The sequence below is a fragment of the Erithacus rubecula genome, assembly GCF_903797595.1.
Source record: "Erithacus rubecula genome assembly, chromosome: 4".
NCBI classification, from domain to species: domain Eukaryota; kingdom Metazoa; phylum Chordata; class Aves; order Passeriformes; family Muscicapidae; genus Erithacus; species Erithacus rubecula.
In genome coordinates, this window is record NC_136686.1 from 40,654,390 (window position 1) to 40,677,203 (window position 22,814).

Genomic DNA, 22,814 nt, shown 5'->3' on the forward strand with positions numbered 1-22,814 from the left:
TAAGCAGAGAACAGTTATGGGAATGTATCAAGGCAAAAATATCAGACTCATCTTGGACTTCTTCCTGCTTAGAGCCACTGCTGTAAGATGGAAGGTCAGACTACATGGATCTCTGGAATGAAGCAGCCTTATAAACTCTTAGGCTCCCATTCACCACATCTTAGTACCAATGGAGTCAAGTGCCACAACTCTAGCAGGGCCAACTTACCCAAAGATGTAAAGGAAAGCTTTGGACATGTAAGCATCTAATTTATATATCCCCAAGGCATTACTTAGTACCACAGCAGTTAAGACATCCTTCCCATTTCTAATCTGAGGGCACAGACGATTCCACTAGTCCAGCTGGTTTTAGCTTTGAAGCACCCTGATGTCCAAGGGTTATGCCTCTGTGCTTTACAAAAATAAGGGATGCACCTCCTCCAGAGGATTTTGCAGGAAATATTCTCAAGATTAGAGTGGTGAACAGCTGCTTTGGAATAAAAGGATTTCTCTTCAAAACAGGGAGGTGCTTTCAGAACTTTGGAACAGCATCCACTTTTAACTTTCTGCACGCATGTTTGAACTGCAAAATGAGACATCTTTACCACATTACGTGATTTGTAAGTAAATAAAGTAAATACATGCAAGGAAATAGAAATGGACTAAGCTATTCTGGACAAAGAATGTTTATGCCCACACAAAGCTTCGTCCAACATCTCGAGAAAAACATGATTAACAGTACCGTGTTGATCTTAATCAGATTTATTAAGACAAATGTTAAAAATCCAGCGTGTATGTTGTGTGTGGTTAACTAAAGAAAAAAAAGAAAAAAAAAAGGCAGATAAAAATGCCCAGAGGGAGTGAGCTAATGATTATCTTCCCATTACCTCATGGGATCATGAGGTCGGCATGATCTCTCTGCGGCCAACACCGGAGCCACCTCCCCGCCGGGACGGAGGCCAGGGCCTTTCCCTTGCCCCGCGGTCCCCCCGCACAGGTGCGCCCCGGGCGGGCACGGCGGGACAGCCACCCCGGCTGAAGCCACCCCCGGCTGACAGCCACCCCCGGCTGACAGCCACCCCGGCTGACAGCCACCCCGGCTGAAGCCACCCCGGCTGACTGCCACCCCGGCTGCCGCCCTGCCCCCGCCCCGGGGGGCTGCCTGGCAAGGCGGCATTGTTGGCCGCGTCCATCACTCCTCGTCCCCGGCTGACATAATGAATGCGCTTGGACACACCTTCCAGCCCGGCGGAGAGGCGCCGCGTCTCCACGGACAGCCTCGCCGAGCTCTGCGCTCCGCTCCCCGCAGCGCTCCGGGAGGCGCCCCGCCAGCCCGCCCGGCCCCACAGCCCGGCGCCCCGTCCCAGCCCAGAGAGGGGCCGCGGCGGCCGGGCCGGGCCGGGTAGGGCAGGACAGGGCGAGAAGGGTGGAAGCCCTCGCCATGCTGCCCAGCGCCCTTTACTGGGACCTGGTGGGCTCCTCGGCTCTCCTCAACCTGCCGGCGGCGCCGGGCTTCGGCAACCTGGGCAAAAGTTTCCTCATCGAGAACTTGCTGCGGGCCGGGGCGCCGAGCCCTGCGCAGCTCCGTCCCCTCCCCGCCAACCCCGTGCCCCTCAAGCTGTGCCCCGCGGCGGAACAAATCAACCCCTCGGGGGGTCCCTTCCCGGCAAGATGGGCTTTCCAAGTGCTCAACCCCTCTGCGGCGGACGGCGGCCGCCCGCCAGCGCGGGCCGCGGCGGCGGAGAGAGGCGGCATCTTCCCGCCGGCAGCCACAGGTGAGCCCGTCCGCGGCCCGCCGCGGGGAGACGGGACCGAGGGGCTGCCCGAGGGCTCGGCCCGCCGCGGGGAGACGGGACCGCGGGGCTGCCCGAGGGCTCGGCCCGCCGCGGGGAGACGGGACCGAGGGGCCGTCCGAGGGTCGCGCCCTGCCGCTGGCAGCGGGACGCCGAGGAGCGGCCGGGGGCCGGCGGAGGTTCCGAGCGCGGCCGGCCGGCGCACCTGTGTGTGCAGAGCGCGGCAGAGCCCCACGATGGCCGCGTCGGGTGCTGTTAAACACCTCTAGTCACAGTTCTTCCAGGTCTTGACGTCCCGCAGCCTCAGAGGGTGGTAAAAGCTTCGCCGCCAACAGGCGCTCGGGGAGAGGCTGAAATTGCGAGTTTTGGGAGGAAGGCGAGCGGTCCCACCCTCCTAAGTAGCGATAGCTCGGGAGGTAGCGGCCCCTTCTCCGCGCGTCCTGCGTTGCGGGACAGCAAGGTGTACAGGACCCGGCTCCTCCTGCCACAAGCAGAATTAAGCCACGTAGAACAGGCAGTTTTCTGAACGTTTTGACAAAACCAGGGACAAGGGAAGAAAAAGGTTTTAAAGGTGCGTTATCACCGTTCGGCCCGGTGTAACACTGAGAGCCGGGCGGTCGGGACCCGCTCGGGGCCGCCGGGGACCGCAGGAACCCGTGCCATGGAAGTGGAAACAAACCGGTTTACAAAACCCAATCCGTTTCTTGAATGTGCGGATTTTCGTATTAATACATTTTGTCTGGGCACAAGAAACGTGTTTTAAGAACTTTGTGCTTCTGTTAGTCATGGAACTGATTGAAGTTGTAGTCAATTCATTAAATTCCATATTAGACTCGTTATCTATATTGTATTTTGATTTTTTGTTAAACTGCATAAATTTATCCCAATATTATGTGGCATTTTAAAAAAATTATTTATTGTCCCACAGTTTTGAATGTGTTTAAAATGAAAATTAGACAAAGGGAATTATATTTATTGAATTAAGTCTTTGAGATGTGAAACCAAAAGGCTTGTTTTGAAAACAGGACTATTTAATTTTAAAACTTAATTTTATTTCAATCAAATCCTGCAAACTGTTCTTCAAAATCCAAAGCACTATTGGATCCTTTAGCATGATGTACTTTAAATGTAGGCAGGAGAGCGTCAAAGTGTACATTAACTTTTCTAAATGTTCCTGAGCTCTCAGGTAAGTATTATCTTAAGCATGTCAGTTACTTAAACATGTTTGTTGTAACTAACTATGGGCTAGGCCAGGGAACAGGACAAGTATCATCTTCCTGCTATTCGATGAATATTATCCTTGTCTGGCCTTTGCCCTTACCCTGAAAAAAAAATTCTCGAGAAAATGCTATATTTATTTGTGAAGAGAGATAGCAGATGCCCCAGCACTCATATTTGGGAGAGGTAAAGGTATTTTGTTGGGTTTTATTTGTTGTTGTTAGTATGTTTGTCTGAGATTTTGTGGTTTTTTTGTTTTTAAAAGCTATAGGTAAATTGCTACAGAAGTTTCCAAATGTCAAGTTTTGCAAATGCTTCTTGCGTCCAGGATTATTTCTTCTTTTGATTGACCCATTGTAGTAGTTGTGATTTTAGTGTGGTAGGTCTGCCTAGTGATTTGGAGAACAGTCCTATGGTCCCTCTGATTCCACAGCTCCCGGAGATCTTGGCAAAAGGCTTTTAGATTTAAGCAGGGAGAAATACTAGTGTTTCCTACTTCATTGTGCACCCAGAAGAAAATTCTCCTGTGACTATGCACTTGCGACAGTGACTTCTATATTCTAACAGGGATCTGTTGGTTTGATCTGACTTGTATGTCTTAAAGTGATGAGGACACTTAGTTGTCCCAACGTTCATAAATTTGAATTAGATTGGAACTGTCTTGCTGAGCCAGTTTGTGGTTTCTAAGGAGTCTCTTGTCTCTAGTGTAGGCGTATTCTGAGGAAACTGTTCAGACCAGACACTGCATTTGTGAGTAGGGCTGGGGTGGTCAGGCTCTGTGTAATGTTTCTTGTTTATACAGTGATAGGGCAAAGGAGCATTTTGGCAGAACAAAAATTCAGCCTTCAGGGAATAGTGAAGATATTTTAGCTAAGGAATTTGTGCTAGTTAGGGTTTTTAAATTTTCTGATTTTTTTTATTATTTTTTTAAAGAATAAACTTTTATTTGGAATCCCCAAATCGCATGGCATTTTGGAAAATCTTTTTCGAAGTCTTTAATTAGATTATGAAAATTATAAAGCAAGCTTTTTTCAAAAAATCTTTCTGAACTATCAAGTGCTTTGTAAAATGTGCAGGGACTGAAAGTCCTCTAATAAACTAGCTTGGCATAAGCAAAATTTTCTTCTATTTTTAAATAAAAAAATAAAGGGAATTGGAAAAGTATCAGACTTTTTGGAAACAGTAATCTCTATTACTCACGTAGTCCCAAATTCTGGTGAGGTCACCAGAAGTTCTCAAAAAGAAGGAAGTGTAAAATCACACCAGGGACTGAACTGAATAAGCTGAACCTTTTTATGTGTATCCACGGTGCCTACAAAGGAAAGGCATGAAGAAAGCACACCATTTTAGGGTACCTTGTAACACTCCATAAAAGTGCTAAGAAATGTAAATCCTGTATTCTTTCTGTAAATTGGAAAACACTTTTCCATTGTGGCAGAGGAGACCAGGTGGGATGGCATTCTTGGGCTGTCTGGTCATGGTAATTTTTCCTTTTGTAACTCCTCATCAACTGAGTTGTATCAGCAAGTTTCCTTCCCATCATTTACAGGTTTCAAAGTATTAGTTGGACTATTTCAAGTGCTTGTCTGCATGTGTATTTTATGTATATGTCTTACAAAAATATCATGAATAAAAAACTGAACAAGTACTCAGGAAGTGCCACACCCTAAATATTACATCATCTAATCAGCATGGTAGAAATAAACATATTTGTCATCCATAAACATTTAAATAACTACTTTCCATCATTACATACATTTAAAAAAAATAAATGTAATCATCATAAGTATTTGAAATTAGTTTGGTTTAATTTGAGAAGAACATGAACAACGAGCATGTTACATAAACTTAGGAAGGAAAAGCAGAAGGAGTGTTACTGCTATGTAATAAACTCATGAGCCTTCTGCAATGGTGTGCCAACTGGCTTGGGATTCCCACAGGCTTCCTGCACTTTGCTTGAAGCCCCTTTGCTGTGTGCTCTCCTCAATTTCTTCTTGCTAATCTGGGTTTTAGTCCCTTGACTCTAAGCCTGTTGTTATCTTCTGGATAAATTAGAAGACTTGGCAGTTTTCTTCAGTGCTTTCTGACACATAAAGACTGTCCAGACAATGCTGAGATGCTGTGTCCTGCAGCACAGGTGCTATAAAGAGGGCTACTCCACATATTTCCTCAAGACTTAGTTTCCAGAAGTATTGGCTGCCACTAGAGCTGAGTGACCTCCTTGGGAAATGCAGAGCTACTCTGCTACCTGAAATAATTTTTCTGACTATCTCTGCTCTTCTTAAGTAATTTGCCCTGAGGAGTTTGGCAGTAAGTGCTTCACAACCTGAATATGGTCATGTGGAAAGAATCCAATTTTCTGCTTTAATTTTGGCATTTTTATAGATTATCAGAGAAAGGAGATTAAAAAATGTAACAAAATATGCAGTGAGATAATTCCATCATAAAACCCATTGAGAAATTTATCTTAAGGGATTTTTGCCTAAAGCATCAGAATACAATAGAGCAGAATGAAGGATAGCACATGTAGAAAAGAAAAAGAAGAACAAAAGAAAATCAGAAGAACTATGTAGTAAATTTAAATTTGACTTATAGTAAGCATCTATAGATGTACTTTATACATATCCAGATACATTTGTGCTGTAGATGTGCCTTTTCTTTCTGTAACGTTTGGGTACTTGACATTTTGATGCAGTTATAATCACAATAGGCCAGTGAGAGAGGAGAGATTTCAACTGTGTGGAGGAGAAGCTGGAGTGAAAAGAAATGAGGTGACTTACCTAAGGTAATACACAAAACTGGCAGCATTACAAGGAAATTAAACCAAGTCTTTTGCAGGCTAAGCCTCTGGAAAATGATGGCAGTTTTTTCCTTCTCAGGTGATGACAACGGTTCTAATACTTGAATACTGTAATATTGAATCAAACATATCTTATTTCCCATATTTAATAGATTACCTTATGTTTCTTTATGGCATCTAGGAGATAATTAAATTACTGAAATCTAAGTGATATTTTTTCTTTAATTTTGGACCTCTTTGTAGTGAATTAATGCTTATTAATTATTGATTTCAAGCCAACTGGCAGCCAGGGTGTGTCCTCAAGCGACATGTAGCACTAGCTTTCAGTAAAATAAAAGACAGGAAAGAGCCCAATGTTTTGCTGTGACTCCCTCCAACTCAGGCAACAACTTGACTGACAAGTGTTAGGATTTTCTTGTGTTGTTGGTGTTTTCTGAAGATAGAAAGCTTCTTTAAGGTGGGGAGATCTATTTGGCATCTTTTCTTATTCTGTGATTGCCAGGAGCACTGAGACACTGTAATTGTTTTGAAAGTTTGTCTTTGGAAGCAAAGAAGTTTTTGTAAGTATTAGAAATCACAGATTCTGTCCAGCACGTTTCCTGTTTCCAGTTAACTTTGTGAGCCATTTAATAGAATTGGTCTGGAATGCCCACCATATCTTAAGAGTGGCTGCAAAATGGCTTTTAAAGGACAAACTGTTGTCCTTATTGTGAGGTTGCCAGAGCTAGACTAGTGCCAGCTACTCTCCAACCCAGCCACTAGTCTGGCAGTCAGCGCTCAGTGAGGAATAGGAGCATTGGCTGGACACTGCTCCTTCCTTTGGCTGCTCTCGTGGTGCCATCTCTTAGAAGGAAGAGGATCTGGACTTAGGTCCTTGGCAAGATTTAGGTACTGCCAGAAGATTTCAGAGCTGCACTAGAAGGACAAGTGGTGGAGTTTGTAGAAAAGAAGTTGACTGAGAGGAAACCATGGAATCAGTTATGCCTACAGTTAGTGAATTAACTTCTGTAAAATGTATTTTCAACAGCAGAAAGAGCTGGTCTTCTGAAATCCTGTAGGGTATTGCTCATGAATTTAGAAAACACATGGCTGTGGTAAGGATTAATCTCATCATCAAACTCAAGTGCAGATTTCAGGTTTTATTGTGCTGTCTTTTTTACTGTTAAGAAATTCTCCTAAATTTTGGAAGGCAAGTTCTCTGCTTCCATTGCCCTCTGAAGGTGTTTAGCATTTTTTTATAAAGCAGCTGTGCAAAATAACTGATGTTTTACATGGTACTTTTGTGGTCAATCATGACCCCACAGCAAAAGGAGAGGTTTTTTTTTTTTTTTCAAAATGAAGACAACTGCAAGTATATAAAGCAGTAGGCGACTTTCAAATGTCAGATATATAAGTATTTTCAGTAACCTGGACTGTGTTTCTTTGAGGTGAGTTGTCACTTTGGAGAAATGGCCTTTGCTTTGTGCTGAAAAGCTTATGAAAATTTTTCATGAGAGGCTGCTTTTGTGTGCAGTTGTAGCACGTAATTCTCTCGAGGTATTCTGAATGTGTGTTGAGAAAGTTACCTCTTTGTGACTATGTGAATATCTCAAATTTCAACTTGAAATAGTATTTCCTTGTACAAATGTAAAAATACTAAACCCCTCTTGTTAAAAAAAAAATAAGAAGAAAAAAGAATTCACCATGTATTATTTTTTATTCTAACACTGTTTATATTATCTTGAGACTTGTGTGTTTGGAGCTAGCAGTACTTCAACAAGGCTGCTCCAGCTAAAAAAATTGAGCTAATCAGTGCATACTGATACACTAAATTATGCATTTGGACCTATTTTAAGATTTGAATTAGGGCTGCAACAATGAAAAATCAGTGAAATGTCCTCTTGCAGCAGCTGACCCTAGTTTTGCCATGCTTGAGAAAACAATTTCTAAACAAATTGTAATATGTTGAAAATGAAAGAAAATAAATTACTTTCTAGCTGAATTTTAACATTTTTACAGTCTTTATGGCTGTACAGATGTTAGTATTCTTTTGATGTTACCTATGAAGGATAAGAAGAATGTCATAGTAATTCAGGTGTTTAATAAAAAGTAGACATCTTGTAGTCAATACTGGGAGATGCCCCCAGAGGATGGGACACCTTCTGTGTTTTAAGGTGATGAATTGTTCTGTAGAGCTACTTATCTCTTCTGATTGACTGTACAGGGGGTCCAGACAAGGAACTCAGGCAAGACACTGAACTTTTAGACAGAGAAATGACAGTGATGCCCGTTTTGATAGGAGCAGGTAATCACAAAGTGCTGAGGCATGCTAGTACACGGGCATCCTGAGGAAGGACAAAGCCAGAAAAAAACCTGGTAAATCCACAGGTAGGTTCCCATCTTCTCAATAGCAAGGCTGTGTACGAGGCACAGAGAAGGTAGAAGCCACTTTTACTCATGACACCAGGGTACCCATGGAGTCTTTGGTAAGCATTGTGGAGTTTGGTTGCTGCTTTGGGTTGTAGAGGTGAGATCTGACCATGTGTTATCATCAGCCTCAGGCTGGTGTGTTTCCTCAGGTGGTGAAAATCAGGTACAACAAATTGCAGCATAATAATTAGGCATGTGAAGTATGCCTCTGAAAACTGACAGTGATTAATGTGGTTTCAGATAATCTGCAGTGCGATGCTCTTGGCCATCACATTGCTGTATATATATATATATACACACACACACACACATATATATATATAAATGCTTTCTATGAATGTTTGTATCAATTTCTAAAAACTGGTCTGTGGGTGCTACTCCGCTTTGCCCCTTTGGCTTGACTTCTTTTGAGCATTCATGTGGTTGTGTTTTACAGGAATAAATAGGAGGCAAATGGTAACTTTGGGAGTGCAGGAAAGCCAGTTCTTGCAGGCTCTTGCCAGAAGTTTTTCCAATTCCATGTGATGGCAGTCACTTTTGGGTGGGATATGGCAGTGGCTGCTGCTTTGTTCTCGCAGCTGGAGGCTCCTCTTCAGCTGGTTGAAATGCTTTGGGGGTGCACAACTGCTGCTGGAACATTGCACACTAAAGACAGTAACTGCTAGGGAAAGAGCCATGCCTCATGGTGAGGTCCAGGGCTGGTGGTTCAGGAGCAGAATGAAGCTCAGCTGGATCACTAAGCTGGCAGAGCTGCTGCTGGACTGTTTTCAGGGAGCTCTTCATGACATGAAACTTCCCTGCAGCTTTGCAAGTCTGTGTTAAACATTGCCAAGAAGGGATGTAGGTGGGAAATTGCAGTTGTGCCCATGTTATGGGCACAAACCATCCAAGATTCTCAGATGAAATGTGATAATTTTACTGATAATATATTAAAGTTTCCTGCCAGGGCTGGAGCCTAGGCATCATGTGGACTTAGTAATACTTGGAGAGTTACAGTGTTCATGCAGCTTGTGGTCTCTCTGATCCTGTTACTAGTTTTGTTAGCTGGCTCTAGGCATTTTTCTGAATAGTTTTTTTGGAGGTATTCCAGCTCTCTTCACAGGTTGATACCACATTTTTATCAGTTATCTTTAAACCCCCCCTCAACAGACCAGCAGCAATTGCAGTGAAGGAGCTTGTATGGGTCATACCAGAAGTTTACCATCAGTTTCATTTTCTCTCAATAGCCATTTTTCCTTCACGTCTTCCCACTCTCCTGGTGACTGATAGACTGCAGTCTTTACTGAGTTATTTCACAACAACAGAATTAGGAAGAATAAACAATATCCTTAATAATAAGCCATTATCAATTTTGCATAAGTGAACTGGACTGCATTTAGGAACCTTCCTCTCAAAATGGTGGCTAATTGGAAGGGAGACTTCTGATCCCATTGTCAGTATGACTTTTTATAATGGAAGAGCTCTTGAATTTAGAATATTTTCAGAGCAGGTGGTGTATTTTAAAGTATCAGTATCTGAACTGCTTTCTGAGTTTTAGCACTAGATAAGCTTGAGGTCCATTTACACATTTAGTACACTTATTTTATTGTGTGTTAAACAATTTTTATTCACAAAGGTAAATGTAGTGAAACTTATTACTAAAATTTTGCATACAGCACCAGTGTCAAAAGAATTTTTGTGGAAAAAAAACAACCTAGGTAATTAATACTTTTGTATATATGATCCAATAAATTTTCTTTTAAGGTTTATAGTACAGTTTTCAGAGTGCTAAAAGGCATTTACATCATACTTTGGTACTTGTGAAGCTAAACCTGCAAAGATTGACTTTTTGAAACACTTAGTTACTCTCAGTCTTGGTTTTTATGAAACGAGCATGTAAAGCAGAAAAAGACTTAAGTGTCCTGAATACAAATTATTTGGATTTGGCTCCTGTTTTAAGTTTCTATACATCTTTGGGAGAAACGGCTGCCCTTTGGTTACTGTGTACCTCATTCTGGCCAAAAAAGGGCAGAATTAATATTCTGACATCTCAGCAATTTTCAGCCTTATGTGAACAGCAAAGACAGTTTGCTTTAGGTCTCTTGATCAACAGATATTGATAGAATTGCTGTGATTTACATGAAAAGAAAATAATAGATCATCTTCCTCTATATTGCTCTCAAAACTGATAGGTATTATAAAATCTCTACAGATGCAATTTCAGTATAATTCTGAAATATATGTATTTAAAATATACAGTTTTTCTCTGGACAATTCTAATTCTGTTAATGGAGTTTCATGCAGTTAGTGGAAGCCATTTAATGTGATGAACTATGTTGTTTTTATAAAGATAAGAAATATACTTGGATATGTTCTATTGAAGCAGTAACGTTTTTCTCTATGTAGAACTCCCAAGACAGAATTGAGTATCCCTGTATTGTGTCAGGTTTTTTTCACTGATGTAACTCTGCAAAACTGCTGCACATTGGTTTGAGTGCAACAGCTTCAGTAGATGTAAGGATGTAGTTTCATGTATGTAATGTATAATTCACCTATGCATTAGTATAGCTGCAGCACATTAAAAAAGGTTTTGAACTGGACATACATGTTGGCTATAGGCATAGAGACACATCATGGCATTGTTTATTCCCCAGTATCTAGACTAAATCTTGAGAAGTGAGTTCAGGAACCTCTTTGTTCTGAATTATGTGAGAATATCACCTGCATCTTATTTCTTAAGCAAATATTCTGCTTCAAAGAGATACGTGACCTGCAGGCAGAAAAAGTAGCAGTTAGTTGAAAGAATTAAGTAGAATGCCCAGGAAAGCCAGACTATGATTTCCATCATCTTGAGCAGCATTAGGGTCAAGATCAATTCTGTTTGCATTGTGGTACTGTACTAGTGTATTAAATCTATGTCAGCAACTTCCATGGAAATATATTGCTTGTTTGGAGTTTACTTAAGCAACGAGTTCACTTAAGTTTTTACTCTGATCCATGTTCAGACCTTTATGTTTGCAGCTTGCTTGTTGAGTGATGTAATGAATGGAGGAAACTGCCCTTGCCTATTCCTGTCATTACCTGCAGGAGCATGCAGTCTATCTAAATCAATAGCTTGTTGAATTCTGATTTATACAGGTGTGTTCTGCATTTATCACGTACTGTTATGAACCCCACATTATTGAAACAGAGCAAGGAACTAGTCAGAGTTAAGAAATCACAAGAGGGAATATTAAGGACAGGACAATATGTCTGACAAAAATTGCATGGCATGAATAAGGTGCTGAAGCAATGATTGGAGGGAATAGGACATTATGGCAGCCAAGGAATATCCAAGGCATTTAAGAAGAAAGCAAAGGAATGGAGTGTGGCATCTTCTGTATTCTAAGTTATATTTTAGAAGTGGAGAGTTTTACCTAACTGTAAGGGAAATTTGATAAAAGCATGAGGAACGTGCCTTCTAAGGAAGGGAGCAAAAGCTCCTTCACCTGAGAGTCTGGGAGTTGCGGAGAATAAAATATTCTGTCAATGATGAGCTCTCATGTCTGGGAGGTTGGCTGATATTTATCTTCTACAGCTCTCTGCTTCTTGAGTTAGTCAAATCCTTTCCATCTTACCCACTTCAACAGTTGCATTGCAACCCTTTGGATACACAGGATAGGCAGTATTTGGCTGCATGTTCTTGATTAGTTTAAGTTTCTAAGGACGTGGTTCAACATTTGATGGTCTTGTGTGGAAAAGAAGTTTAAGAAGTTTTAGAATACTGATGCCTGGTGTAAATTCCTTTTTTTTTTTGTAAATGTTTTGCAAGTATAGGCCTCAAAACCAAGCAATTAATTTGTATTCTTTTACAAACAGCAAAATTTCAATAAAAAGCTGTACCAGCAAAGTGCTTATTAATTAGCAATTGCATGTTAATACTTCAGAAATGTTTAGAGTTAGACTTTTACAGCAGTAGTTTTTTTGCTCTGGCATAATAACAAATTTAAGGATCAGAAAACTTATTTTGAGGTCCTAATACATACTCAGAAACCCAATTTTGAGTGATCTTTATTTTCAATTCCAGCTGAAAAACTTAAAAATTAGCCACATGGCTTGGATACATGTATCTGTTTCCCTTTCTTTCTGATTGTTGATTTCTTAATTTATATTTTTAAGTCAAAGTGTCCAGTTTGTTTTTTTTTAACTTAATGGGTTTTTTTCTGGACATTTAGACAACTACAGACAGGCTCTAGAGCAACTTATTTTCTGCCTAAACCAAAAAAAGAAAGTGACACAGATGTTTTGATGCTGTTGACATTTTACAAGTGTACAGTTCTAGCAAGCATGATATACCTTTTTTAAAAGCAAAAATATATTCCAGGTTTCATAATTGACTAATACAAGCAGAAATTGATAGGTAATTAAGATTAATGGAGAAGCCGATAAGCATTATAGAAAAAAAAACAAAACAAAAAACAAACAGATAAATAGATCATTAAGACCTTTCAATGATTTGGAAGCACATTTGAATTAGAGACTTCGATTGAAAAAAATCAATAAAAAATTTACCAAATATTACATAATTCTGTGAGTTGATTTTGTAGATTTTTTTGTTACATCAAGCAGAGCCCTCAGCAAGTGGTTTATTTTGATTTAGACCACTTTTCCAGCAAGACTAAGTTGACAGTCAGAATAACAGAATCAGGCCCTGTAGTATGAAGCTGTAAAGCTCAGCTGTTTCATCTCATGGCATTTTCAAACTTTTATTCATAAAGGTTTCTTGTTGAGGACATTATTGGTTTGAGTGCTGTTAACAGCATTGGAGTACCAGCTGATTTTTTTTCTAAGATGACATGCTTACTAGAGTTATTTTAAATAACTTTCAGATTCATTGCATTCATTATTTCAACAACACATTATTGAAACAATGTGTTCAATGCAAATATTTAGGAAAACCCTCATAATTACAGCAATTACAGAAGGAAATTTCTAGTCATTCTTATAAATACAGGGCGAGTATTGCATATTATAGCTAATCTGCAAATGTAAAATACCCCTGCTAAATTAAAGAGCAATTACTTGGTTTATCATTGTTTGCCTTAAAAATATCACCATCTTGAAAAAAAAAAAAGGAAAAAGAACTTGTGGGGCAGGACTTTACACACTGACTTTTTGGAGAACTCTTGTTGTGAATATCAGCTAAACTCAATGGATAATCAATTAGATCTATGCTTTCTTTGCAGCTCTTTCCAAACACTTTTTTCTCCGAGCCCCACCATTCTACTCAGCATGCTGCGGTGGGTCCTGTCAGCACCCTGCATCCCCCACTGCTTTTCCAAGTAAGTTTTTATGCTTCATCAGTAATGCTTGAGTTATTCTGTAAACCAAAGCAGCAGGATTTAATGTGTTCTGGAAAACTAATTGGTGATGCAATGGCAGCAGCTAATTCCTTAGTAAAATCACAGCAATCCTATTCAGAGGGTTTCCAAAGATTTATCAAACTTAAGTACACTGAGCAATTGTGAGAGGTTTCTAATGGCATTGAGACACCCAGACAGAGCTAACTTAGAAAAGTGCCTTGTTTTCAGTTTGCTAGAAACAATTCTTTAAAATCACTAACTCTTTTAAAAATCAGTGTCAATAAACATTTGCAAATAGGAAAAGAGCTGGAGGATGGTAAAATGCGTGCTGCATTTTAATTTTGTTAGGGGTAAATTAAGATTCAGGAAGACTTAGCTTTATTTAAATATAACAATCATTCTTTTTGTAGCAGTCAAATGTGTTCACGTGTTTAATTTGTTTCACTTTTTTAATCATAATGTAAAAAATTGAAGAAGTATTTTGAAGAGAATTTTGACCAGTATACACTATCCATTCAGGATTAAGAACTGGAACACACTTCCATTTAATCCAAAACTAAATTTAACCTTGATTGGGAAGATTGCATGCCATGGTTTAAGAGTGGACCGTCATGATTTTGTGCTTATGAATGCAAACAGAAGAAGCATTTCCTTTTTCTTCAGAACAGAAAGAAAGGCACAAATTGCTTGTCAAATCCAAATGAAAATTGGATCTTATACATGCTATGGCATATACTTTTTATCACAGTTGCATTCAAACCTTTCCTGACTAAAGTGCATGCTTTTTATGAATGTTTCAGAAGGGCAGTTGCTAAGTTGAATGATTCTTGACAAGTGAGGCAGCAAATGCTGGCAGTTTAATGAGCTGCAAGTTTCTGAGCACCTCTTTAGGGGGCTGACACTTTCCCACAGAGCGTTTTACATGGCCTCGGCTCTCCCACAATGGCTGACAGCACCATGACCAATCACCACTTTCACTTTACTCATCCACACGCGACCTCACCACAATTTTTCACTGTGCAGATGAACTTTAGGAACCATTTCACATTGAAAAGGCCTGGGCAAGGGTCAGTTGCCCTTTTGTATGGCCATAAAGCAATACTCTATGTGCCAGTCTTTTCTCCTGTCTCACATTCCAAGAGATTTTCTGGACACCATTTAAAGCACTTGACTGAAAAATAAAGCAGTGAATGAAACTGACTTTTATAGACTCATTCTAGCTCATCTTCCCATATAACCCTGTCTACCTGAAAAGGGATTTAGTGGATGAGCTGAGTGTATACAGGGACTTGCTGAATACATAGGCCCATTATCAACTGTGGGGATTGTTTATTAACCAGGACTGATACACTACTATTTTGGAAGTGACCTATTAATTGTCCATTTAACTAGAATGTATTGAATTCTAATGAAAAAATTGAAACCATGACTAAAGCTTTTACTTGCTCCTTCGAGGTGGTCTCTGCCATGAAGGCAAATGAAGATTGTTCCACAGATTAAGAGAACATTTATCAATATACATTAGGATACAAAGGAAAGACTTAGCGAAAATCAAACCAGCAACATAGGAAATAGTTTGCCACATTTATGTCAGCAGAACACTAAACTTTCTGCTGCATGTTCAGGGTGACGAGCTGCAAACTGATATATTTAATTCTGCTGGAATTGTTGAAATGTATAAATGACTGCCTATCCCACTGCACTGAAAAATCCTATAATCCACAAACTGATATTTAGTTTCTGTGTAACAGTTGGAGTGCATTTTATAGTATGGCTTATTTTTTAAAGAAATTCTCTAGGCTACTTAGTTGGTGGCAGGTTTCAGATATTTTAACCCATTTGTTAATGCTTCTGAGCATTCTACTCATCATTAAATTTTGTTAAGTTCATCTTTTAAAATCCATCACATATTGTGCCTTAGAGTGTAAAGATGTCTCACTGTTAAGTCTAATACAGGTGTTAAGCTGGACCCTGCATACTGCCTGTACAGGAATTAATTGGTGCCTCAAGGCTCCAGCAGGAGGTTGTTTCCTTGCTGATTGACTGTTAACAACCAGCCAGGCAAGACAAATTTTAAGGGGTCACATAATTTGGCGTCCTCTGTCCTTGGCTGACAACTCCATTGTGGAGCAGAGGCCGGGAGGCGAGGACCAGCCCTGTTACGCCTCTTCCCTTGCTGGTGTCTCTCATCCCACAGCAGAGATGAGAGAAGGGACCAGCTCTGCTGCTGCCACACTGGACCTTCCAGTAAACCTGGAATGGCTGACAATTCAGCAAAAACTGCTCAGAGGCTACCTGGAAAAAGGTACCTAAATCCACCAAGTTTGAGCAAGAAAGATAGAAAACATGCTTGAGGAAGGAAGGCTTCCAGTTTGCCCCCACTTTTGTGGGTGTGATTGCAGCCTGCAGTGGGGGTTATGAAGGGGCTCTGCAGTTCCCAGAGAATATCAACCTGGCTTGCCCTTTGTGGAAACCTCCATTGTGGTATTTTGACTTTTATTCTGCAGATTGTTTATTTTGCTTTGAATGAAGTCAGACTGTGTATCACAGTGTAACAAACATCAGGACATTAACCAACAGGTTATGATTTATCTATCTGATCTTAGATATAATTTTGAAAATTGGAATATATCTGTATAAATTAAGTACATTGTAAATTTAACATTGTAAGTCATAATAATTTTTTTTACCACACGCTGTTATGAGGGATAAATATAAAGATCTTGATTTTTTGCATGAAAGGTTCAAGAAAAGAATTGACAGAACGCAGTAGCCTCTAAATCAGTAATGTTTCACAGGTAGTCATACTTTAGGGAATAATCATTATAGACTTGCTCAGCTTCTCATACTCTACTGCTCAGAGCTGGATGCAGGGGTAGTGTAATATCAAACCAGAAACACATGGCTACAAAAGTAGTCAACTTGGCAAGACATACAGATATGAACTTCAGTTTTTCATCATCTTACTACAGTATCCTCAATATACGTGTGTTTGTTTTTCTGTGGGTGTTTAAAGATACATATACCCTTGTGTATATATATATATATATATATAATATACAGAAGTTAAAATGTGGCCCTAAAGAACAGTTTCTGGGAGCTGCATCTGGATTTAATTAGTATTTTCAAGACCAATGTATCAATTGAAAAAAAATGTATTTAATTTCCCCCCTATCCCATTACAGCTGACTAGAATAGATAGATTTTTTTCACTAAAAATGTTTAGTATTTTAGAGAATCTGCTTTTCAGGGGGAATTTGCTTTTGGCTTCAATATGAAAATGATCAGATCCTTTGTAGGAATTGAGCAGCAACACACCTTTGCAGCTGCTGTAACTATAAGCTGGGAGGGCAGTCTAGGCCCATGGACATGAGAAGGTGAACAACAGGAGGGCAGCTTGCAGCAGAATTGCCACTCCTACAGCAAGATTGTAGATATCCGTGGCTGTACAGCCATGGCACAGGCTTCTGAGCCAAAGTGCAGCTGTTTCCTGGCCTGCTTGCATCTCCCTCATTATCACAGCCATGCTTGATGATGATTCAGCTGATCCTTGCTCCTGCTTCCTGAATATTTGAGGAAGCTGGGAGCACTGGAAGCATATGAAGCCTCACCAAGGACTGCTTCTGATACACCATATCTTTGTAGGGGAGAGGGAGCATGGGAAAGCACTATGGTTTTGGTTTTTATTGAGTGTGAGGAACATGAGAGATTTATCTTGGGGTTTCTGTGCTCTTTGTGTGAATACTTCTTCACTGCAGCTCTGTCCCCCAGCTGGCTGTTTTCCAGGGTAGGGCTCCCTCTAGGCGTGCATTAGGGGGATGTGATTGGATTCACTGAAAACTGCCCTCCCAGGCCTTGCTCTGAGATGTCAAAGGATTAGAAACCAGGCTGAAAGGAGTAAGTCCAAGTATTCTCCAAATCCTCTAGTAAAGAAATTGCTGCAGTTTCCAGAATAGCTGAGTGAATGACCAGGGATTTTCTAGGAAATAGTTCACTCTGAAAGCCTTTCAGTAGTTAAAAAAAAAAAAATAAAAAAAAAAATAGATGGAAGCCTACTTAGTTTCTTTGAATCAGTATTACAGACCACTTTTATGTAATTTTACATTCCACACAAGGAGTAAACTCATAGGTAAGCTTGTAGCAGTTTACTCAGTGGTGATGACAGGCAAAGAAAAATGAAGTTCCTCCCTGATTGTATTTGAATTTTGCAGTAGCATGGGCTCTGTCCTAATATTCCTCTATGAACTCATCTGATTTACTTTGTACCATGTCACAGGGAGACTCTTGATTACTGCCAACACCTCTAAATCCAAGTGAGGATTTAATCCTTAATGAATATGCCTGAAGCATTACAACACACTTATAACACCAACAAATCAAAAGTGGGACACGAGTCTGCAAGCATTATAATGAACAGCACTTTAACATTTCTCTGATATGTGCTAGATGTTATGGGAAACTCTCATCTGTTTCCACTAGGGGAGGAAAGTGTGCTGCCACTTCTGACCCAGGAGTCTAACTCCAAATCCCGGAGAGGCATATTAAGAAGAGCTGTCTTTTCTGAAGACCAGAGGAAGGCTTTGGAGAAAATGTTCCAGAAGCAGAAATATATTAGTAAAACAGACAGGAAGAAACTGGCCCTTAACCTGGGTCTAAAGGAGTCTCAGGTAAGGAATGTCTTTTTGGGGAAAAATCTTTAAAATATCTTTGAAGGAGGAAAATTGAACAGTGCAGGGGCAGCCCTGAGCTCCTTTACCTGCAAAGACCTCAGTAAATCAATGGCAGTTTAAACCAGGGAGTACTTGAACAGTTTCTTGTTTTATTTCCTGTATGTATGCATTCAAAAATTGATCACTCCATTTTCACACAAAGAAACATGACCTCTGCATTTCATTTCCAACTCCCTTTTTTCTCCCCTTGGAAGCTTTGGGGTAGGGAACTATGCTCCATCCAACTGCTCTAAAGGCAGTGGAAAAAAAATGAGAGCAGAGATCATTCCTTCATTCCTCTGAGTGCCCTTTGCACTCACAGATGAACAACTAGGGACAAGGCAGTCAACAGCACTTCCTCTGGAACTGTTCTGCCCCAAGAGACAAGCAACCATTCCTATGGAAAGACACTTGACTGCACAAAGGAAGAGATTTCAGAGCTGGGAGACACCACAGTAATAAAAACTTTGCAGGGTGCTCTTCTGAAACACTCACACTTTACTTACCAATTCACATTTAACTGGATTTTTTTCTACATGAGTCTCAGTTGATCTACTGTAAGATTTTAGAGTTTAGCTGAGGATCTAATGCCTCCAGTGAGGTGTTCTGACTTAACAGCTACATTAATAATGGTGTTGAACAGCAGTAGCCCAATCTGGAATCTTGGGGACCTCACCTATCTGCAGATAATAACAAAGGAAAAGTGCCTGGCTTGAAGAGCACAAAATGTGAAAGAAACTAGGAAAAAAAGGTTTGTGAGGGCATGTGACAGCAGAAAATGAACATGGTAGTTGCTGTCAGGTGGGATTCTGAAGGTGCTGGAGTAGATGCAGCCCTCTAGATTGCAGATGAAATACTGAGAGGTGACAGTACAATTGTGTTTCTTTGCATGAAGTAGGAGTGAAAGATGTGTGTACAGAAGCTGTCTGGGGAACAGAAAAGTCTGGGAATGGTGATGAGAGCTCTCATCATCTTTATCTTGAAGATTTTCAGAGCTTGGACTGGCTCTCAGCAATTTGATCTAACTTTGTAGTTGGCTCCAGTTTGCACAGGAGGTTAGATCTGGTGGTCCGTGGTGGTACCTTGCAACCTGATGACTCTGACACCATTGGCAAGTGCTGCAAGAACAAACAAAAGCAAGCAGAGTGTGGTGTTTCTCAGTGTGATGTAAAGAACTGTAATCTCTGCAGGAAAACTATTTCAATGGAAATGTGTAATTGCACTCATCAGTGCACTGCCTAACAAAATTTCCCAAAATGTATTCAAATTCCTAATATTACAGTTATTACCTCAAGATTATTTTCTGTGCTCATATTATTCAAGAGAGCTTTGGGTTTTAAAAAATAATGTAATGATACATAGGTAAGAATAGAATTTCATGATAATGACAGACCAGATAGTATTTTTCTCTGTTTTTATTCCCCTCATGAAAGGAAGAGAAATTGCTGTGAAGGTTACTTCTTCAATTTTCCGACCAGTTGTGCTGCAGGAGCAGTACCTGTCATCTAACACAATGATTCTCAAACCGTTGAGACCATAGTCCTCTTGTCTTCATATCAAGTATTTGAATACTAGGCCTAAATGCAAGGGAAAAGAGAATACTATATGAATAATTTCATTGATCACCCTCACCTTTCTTCTCTTTATGTAAAACCAGTTCCTGGTTGTGTATTCCCCCAAGCTTTCCCCAGCATTTCATAAATGCATTTGAATGCGTGTGTTTAAGGGTTGCACTCAAAGTTTTTGAAAAGTTGATTTTATCTCAAAATCTCATGGATTCTAGGCAACTCCTGGAAAACTGTAGTCAGGCAGACAAAACATATTTAAATTCTCAATCCTGTGTCCTATGTCACATCACACTTTTTGAAGTTGTATAACCAAGCTGATGTGGAGGGGACATTGATGCTTCTTACAGCTTCTGTTTAATAGAGACCTTCACAGCACCAGTAATATCACTTAGTTTTCTTAATGATGATCCTTATTTTCTCTAAGAATTCTCTTCTGTCTGGAACGATTTGCTGTGGGAAACTCTTCTATCCCTAGTTGTTGGGCTGTCCATTTTCCAGTCTAAGCTGTTGTAGGTGGTGAAAGTCAAGGAGAATATTTGTTTCAGGTGTAGTAAATAATGATGGGAAAATCCTCAGATAATGTCAGTCAGTTGGCTTCACTGGATGTCTACTGTAACAACAAATAAGGAAGGAATGTGAAACTAAGTGAAAGGAAATAAAAAAAACCACTTGTTTGGGCAAAGTTGTTTAAAGCAAAGAATGATAATGAACTCTCATTAACTTGCAAACAGGTGAAAATTTGGTTTCAGAATCGAAGGATGAAATGGCGAAACTCCAAAGAAAAAGAAGTGCTTTCTAACAGGTGCCTCCAAGAAGAAGGTCTTCAGGAGAACTACCTCTCACGGTCCACCATGAATTTTACCTCCCCATGCACATCTGTGTGGGAAATGTCTGAAGAGCGGGCAAGTCCAAGGTGGAGGGAGAATTCTCCAGGAAATTCTGAAAGACTGACTAGTACACAACCATCTCCAAGAGCAAATTCATTGCAGAGCCCACTCTATTTGTTTCCTGACCAAGACACTGCAAACAGGGCATCGTCAAGTGTAAGGGAATAGGGGCAGTTTCTAAATGGAGTGGGAGAGTGCAGGCTTCAAATGAGCAGTCTTTTAAGATTAACAATATTTGAACATTGTAAAGCTAACTAGTTTATGCTTCAAAAATATGCTAAAATCTAACACCATTAAAATTACAAACAACTAATGACTTATGAAGTATTCTTCACTATTCAGTCTTTTCTTGTGTCTTTTCCAGTCTTGCACTGACCTTAAAAGTAAAATATGAACTGATGGTAAGTAGAATGAAGTGAAAAACATGAAGCTGCATTTTGCTCTGATTTATACATCTGTACTGTATGTGATGCTTGTAAAAACACACTAATAGAGAATCACTTTTGTCTCTCATTGTAGTCAGACCAATTAATTTCTTCTGTGCATGAGATAAGAAGAACTCTGTTTCTCTCAAGACAGTAAGTCGTTTTGGGTTCTTTTAGAAATTCATTAAATAACACATAGATTTATATGGACAAATATAAGCATTTTTGATGTGTTTTCTCCATCTGTCCTCACCTATGTCAGTATTCAGTTAGCTTTAAATAGTATTATCACAGGTCAACTGAAAACCTTGGTAAGGTGCACAATATTAAAAAGCGACCAACCTACTCTAAAAAATATTCCATGTTTAAGTAACTCTGATGAGAATGTGTACTGGAAGGTGCAACTCACTGACTTCTGTCTTTTTGCCCATGCATGAATCTACTAGCATTCTTAATTCTGAATTGCAGTGTCTTTTTTTTTGGCTTTTGGTAGAATCTTTTGTCTTTCAAAACCATAATTGACAGTGTGTAGAATTGTAGCCAAAATGCACTAAGTAGCAGACCCATACCTGGAAAAATTGCTACCAGTTGAGAAAATTACTTATGGTGATGACTGACCACAGTAACATTATTCCTGACTTACTGCTGTTTAAACTGGTGCCAGTAAGGACACATTAGCATATATCTGTATCAAAGACAGGACAGTATTCTGTGTAATGCAAGTAGCCTCAAGTAGTATTAAAGCTACTTAAAATTATTTGCTTGCTTAATCCAGTTTAAGGAGATCAGTCTATGAATTTAGGTGTATCTTTGTTCTATTTGCAAATCTTTATAGCTCAAAATGAGAGCATAACATTAGTTTTCTTTTTCATTTATGGATGCCTTTGTTGAGAAGAGAGACTAAAGATACTTCATGCTACAGACAAAAACTTTTGGAAAACATTATGGTTTTATAGGCACTATTTTCTTTCTGGTATTCATACATTTTATAGGGGAAAGATTATGATAATCTAGTCTGGTTTTTCTTATATGCCTAGAATGTTCCTGATTATTCTTGCCTTGAGCTCCAAATCTTTTGAACTGTATTGTACATCTTTCAAAAAGCCGTGCAATTGTTGTGGAGTAAATTGTTATTTAATGTTTTATCTTCTGATAGTCGATCTACTGTTCCCCTTATTACGTGTATTATCTAGAAGGTGAAGTTCAGATACATTTGCAGCTAAAAAGCTTGAGACTGCAATGATGATGCTTGTATCATAACATTTAAGCACAATCAGGTTAGTTTTGTATCTTGCCTTGGGCGTGTTCTGCCTTCTCAGTGGCAAATTTGCAAATTGCAAATTGCAAATTGCAAATATGCAATCTTACTCTTGCATTATGTGGCATTTCTTGCATGTGATTTCCTCTGCTTGATTTTAAGGAAAAAACAAATTACAGAAGAATTAGGAAGTTACCTCTTCCTGCATTTACAAATCTTAAGCTGCCTCAATACCTACCCTCAGAAAGCCCTTGAACACGTTATATACTGGTCAGTAATGAGAGGAATTTATTCCTGTCTTGCAGTTGAACTCCCAGAACCAACTCAGATTCTGTGAGAAACTTTTCAGGGGGGAGGGGGAGAACAGACAGATTGTGTACATATGGGGGTGAATTTGGTGCTGAAGTTGTGCCTGAAGGACTAGCAAGGGTTAGTAGCCCAGATGTT

At 39.9% G+C, this 22,814-nt stretch overlaps 1 protein-coding gene across 1 annotated transcript; it reads left to right on the top strand.

The window, feature by feature from the left end:
- Nucleotides 1–1,065: 1,065 nt before the first annotated feature.
- Nucleotides 1,066–21,004, top strand: DBX2 (developing brain homeobox 2). The gene is made up of 4 exons (XM_079304693.1): nucleotides 1,066–1,754; nucleotides 13,404–13,499; nucleotides 18,000–18,187; nucleotides 20,529–21,004. The coding sequence occupies exons 1-4, from the start codon at nucleotides 1,421–1,423 to the stop codon at nucleotides 20,850–20,852; spliced, it is 942 nt and encodes a 313-aa protein (XP_079160819.1). The 5' UTR covers nucleotides 1,066–1,420; the 3' UTR covers nucleotides 20,853–21,004.
- The last annotated feature ends 1,810 nt before the right edge of the window (nucleotides 21,005–22,814 follow it).